General features: G+C 44.8%; 1 protein-coding gene across 4 annotated transcripts in view; it reads left to right on the top strand.

Moving 5' to 3' along the window:
* Positions 1–1,720: 1,720 nt before the first annotated feature.
* LOC111966387 (kazrin) overlaps positions 1,721–4,503 on the top strand; it is a 217,549-nt gene continuing 214,766 nt past the window's right edge. For all 4 annotated transcript variants that reach the window (XM_023990978.2, XM_023990977.2, XM_023990981.2 and 1 more), the window contains exon 1: positions 1,721–2,369. In XM_023990978.2, the coding sequence (XP_023846746.1) occupies positions 2,174–2,369 (196 nt within the window). In that variant the 5' untranslated portion in view covers positions 1,721–2,173. The remainder of the gene's footprint in view (positions 2,370–4,503) is intronic.

Below are 4,503 nucleotides of genomic sequence, written 5' to 3'. Positions count from 1 at the left end.
ACACTCTCAGTGGACACACACACACACACGCACGCACGCACGCACACACACACACACACACACACACACCACACACACACACACACACACACACACACACACACACCACACACCACACACACACACACACACACACACACACACACACACACACACACACACACACACACACACACACACACTGTGTAGTGTGTTCAGGTGGCCGGGGTACTCTCAAACAGAGAGGAAATGTAGCGTTGAGAAAAAAAGAAGGAAACCATTTAAACTGACCATGACCTTGAATGTGTGTGTGTGTTCAATGTGTTTGTAAGAACGTGTGGTTTATGTAAGTCTGTGTGTGTGTGTGTGTGTGTGTGTGTGTGTGTGTGTGTGTGTGTGTGTGTGTGTGTGTGGCATGTTTGTACCGTATAAAGGAAACCACTTTGCCACTGTATGTGCTGGGGATTTTCATTACACAGCCAGCCTGACAGCTTTAACCTGCCAGTCAAGCTTGGTCATTTAACATCTTCCAAAATACAGTGAAAGTAAACATGTAACCATTTATAATTTTTTTTCGGTTTGAGTTGATCTCTACTGTTTGCTGTCCTATCACTCTTTTTAATCCTCAATTTCATATCAAAACCATTGTGAATGAGTTTTCTCAACAACAAGTCTGTTTAACACTTGAAATTGAACCAATTTCTATCTGTCTGCTTGTCTTTCAAAATGCTTTAGATAGCATTTAAAAGCAAATCAATCAAAATATCTTAAGTTACAGTTGTGACTGAAATTGAAWGTTTGAAGCTGCAATCTGTAAAACACAACTTCTTTTGATACAATTGCTGCAGATATGTTGATCAACTGTATGATGTACTGTACTGTATGTATGAACTCTGTTGCATTGGAAGGGAAAACATGCTTTTCAACATGATCAATTACCCTCAGATCTCAAAGCAGGTGTTAGTCATTGCAGCTGTTTCCTGTATTTGTAGTATTTTATTCCTCGCTTAAATGAACGGAAGAAATTAGGGGTAGAAGTGCGGAGAGGCGAAGAGAAGAATATAAGGAAGTGGGGGAAAGGGAGAGAGCAGAGGCTTCTCCAGGAAAACATTCTTATGGATCTTTCTTATAGAAATATATTGTAACATACAGTACAGTACATGTTTCTCTGTCCTTTAGAGATCAATATTTCATGTAACTTTATTTTTTTTWAAGTTATTATTTATTAGAAAATAATCATGTCAGATTTACACAGTACATTTCTATCTAACACATTCTATATATTGCCCCAATTAATAAGCTTCTAGTTTTGCTCACTCAGCCACTAACACATGAGATCCAGAGGACTGTGACACTGACACATTAACACTGCAGGACAAAAGCCAGCTGCAAGCTACACCAGACAAAGCCTCAGCCTGAGTAAGGAGAATTCATCTGGGAAGTGGTGACTATGCAACGCTCTTTGTTGTCCCCCCATATTTATTTTTCCTTCTTCAAGAAATTATTCTCTCACCAGATTATCTCACAAGGATTTAGGCCTTAGCAGATGTGAGTTCTGCTTTTCCTTACTGTCAAAGACAACGAGCTAAAACCTCGTAAGGGAAAAGTCCATGCGGCTGACACCAAAGGTCCATGCAGCAGCACTACCAAGCCCCCCCCCCCATGGTTTCCCTGGACTTGGTACAGTCCATTTAAAAAGGTGCTTGTCATCTCCCAGTGCTCTGTGTCCTTTCAGCAGTCAGCTGCAGGGAGCACATTTCACAGAGGGAGTGCCTGCTCTCTCTCTCTCACATACACACTCTCTCTGTTCCTCTCTCTCTCTCCCTCTCTCTTCCTCTCTCTGTTCCTCTCTCACTCGCTCTTCTACTCTCTCTCTCACACACACACTCTCTATCTCATTCTGTTAAAGAACTCTCTCTCTCACACACACACACACACAGTCACACTCGCACATGCACCACAGAGGATAACAGTTACACAGAACATTTCCCCTTAGCTAATTTGAGGAAAAGGACACACTGCTTCTGAAGGATTTTACTCGCAGTTTTTTCTTAAGAAAATAGTCTAGTAGAGCAGTGCGGAGGAATACAACCGAAGACACAATACAGTTTCATTTTGTTCCTGGACATKGTCAACTTGACAACAGCATGACACCCTCCTGTTTGGATTCCCTCCTCAGGCCAAAATCCTGAAAATGATGGATGACGACAAGCAGCTGGCCCAGAGGATCGAAGGGGCAGTCCAGTCGGCCAGCCAGGAGGTGACCAACCTGCGCTCTGAGCTGACGGCCACCAGCCGCAGGCTGGCTGAGCTGGGGGCCGCCGACCGGGAGCGTGACCCCCCAATAGAGAACCACCACCAACAACACATCCGCCACCACCACCACCATGGTAACAGAGACGGACCGAGAGAGAGTGTGTGAGAGAGGGAAGAGAATGAGTGTGCGTGTAATTGTCTCATGTGTATGCTGCTTCACGTGTGTGTGTTTGTGTGTGTGTGTCCTTATATGGGTGAAAAAGCCCTGACTCACAGTTTAAGAGAGAGTGTCTGTGCCTTTGAGGATTTATAGAATGTGTGTGTAATGTTGGTGTTTGGGGGGGAGAAGGAAGGGGTGACAGTTGGCTACAAATGGGATGGACCAGAGAGAGGAGCGGGGGTCAATCCACTGTTTGATGTCCACTCACATGTCCCTCACTGTTAAATAATTAACCCCTCCATTTGAACCCTGGAGAGCAGGAGTGGTGCACTTTGGAGGGGTAGTGGTGGAGAGAAGGGTGGGGGGAGAGTGGCAAGTGAGTACCCTCCCTTCCATACTCATACTCTCTACTTTCTCTGCTGGCACTCTAGCTGGTTCAATACATTCCCCAAGCTGGGCAATGGATCTCTCACTCTGGTGTGAGGGCTTATAGGGGGGGGGGGGTTGTGAGGGTTGCTGAGGGTTACTGTTTCCAAGTACTGTTTGAATGGCTGCCCATGCTGCAGAATGTGTGTGTGTGTTTGCCCTATCTTGGCTTTGTTTACGGTGTGGCTGGGTTGAGAGCATGTGGATGCGTTGCTATGTCCCATCCACCCCTCGAACACACACGCACACACACACGCACACGCTCCTGCTGTTTCCTTGCCTGGAAGCTACAGTAGCAATGAACTCTCCCTGAAGGAATATGTTCCATCATGCTATTGGCAGTGTTCTGTAGGTCAGACTTTCCACTCTCAGTCACAGCCAGTTCCCAAAATCTTAGTGAACTGAAAGACAAATTCTGTTACATGGTGAAAAATTTGTCTTCATTGTCCTGCATTACTATTTTGTCTATTCAATGGAACAAGTCTTTATTTTTCATTGCCTGAAGTTTTGTTCAAAGTTTATTGACTCTACATGTTCTGTATCACTCACCGTGTGTGTGTGTGTGTGTGTGTACATTCTGGCAGTGGCGAGGCACACACCGTTGACACAGACTCCGCTGTGCCAGCCTGGAATGCTTTGGTCGTGTGTCAGCATTGTTTTGAATGGACTCTGCTGTCACTTTGTTATTCAGTTATTTCTGTCAGCTCGTGTGTGTGTGTGTGTGTGTGTGTGTGTGTGTGTGTGTGTGTGTGTGAGAAAGGTGCCTCTGAAAGTGACAACAAGCATTCCGCCGGGCGAGTTTAAATGGTGATGTCACCCTCCCTCATAGAGGCCTCACCATAGAAATGGACTCCAATTGACTTGAATGGGAATGTCTCTTCACTGCTCAGCTGAGAGACCACAAGCATGCTCATTTATTAAACAGAAATATGATTACTGGGGATTTTACTCACAATTAAACAATACCTTTCGGAATTTCTGTTATAATCTTGTATAGCAGTTAAAAACGTCTCCATGTGCAGTACAATTAAATGGTTTTAGTTAATTTGATTGAGTATTACTGTTGAAGGGGCGATAGTATTGTGTACGTGGACTGGTGTCTCTCTGTCTTAACTCTTCCATTGCCCTCTCTTGTTCTCCTCCCCTCTTCCTATAATCCTCTCTTCCTAGCCTGAGTTATGAACATTGGTTGGTGAGTTGTGTAAAAGGGGGTTTAATTCATCACTAGTTATCGCAGAGGGGAAAGAAGTGTGTGGGGAAGACTGTTGGTTCACTGTGACGACCCTGCTAGCCGGCTAGCGCCTGGGGATTCACTACTGCACACTGCCACCTTTGCACGGGTCCTCCAATTCCATACACATACAGTATCATACAAATGTGGATATTCTATATCGAACAACGGTGAGTGTAGTGATACATATAATGAACCTGGAATCATAAGGACCTAATCAAATCAAATGTATTTACATAGCCCTTCTTACATCAGCTGATATATCAAAGTGCTGTACAGAAACCCAGCCTAAAACCCCAAACAGCAAGCAATGCAGGTGTAGAAGCACGGTGGCTAGGAAAAGCTCCCTAGAAAGGCCAAAACCTAGGAAGAAACCTAGAGAGGAACCAGGCTATGAGGGGTGGCCAGTCCTCTTCTGGCTGTGCCGGGTGGAGATTATAACAGAACATGG

Source organism: Salvelinus sp. IW2-2015, linkage group LG7, assembly GCF_002910315.2.
Source record: "Salvelinus sp. IW2-2015 linkage group LG7, ASM291031v2, whole genome shotgun sequence".
In the NCBI taxonomy this organism is placed as follows: domain Eukaryota; kingdom Metazoa; phylum Chordata; class Actinopteri; order Salmoniformes; family Salmonidae; genus Salvelinus; species Salvelinus sp. IW2-2015.
Note: the sequence above shows the minus strand (reverse complement) of the source record. Positions and strands in the feature narration are given on the sequence as shown.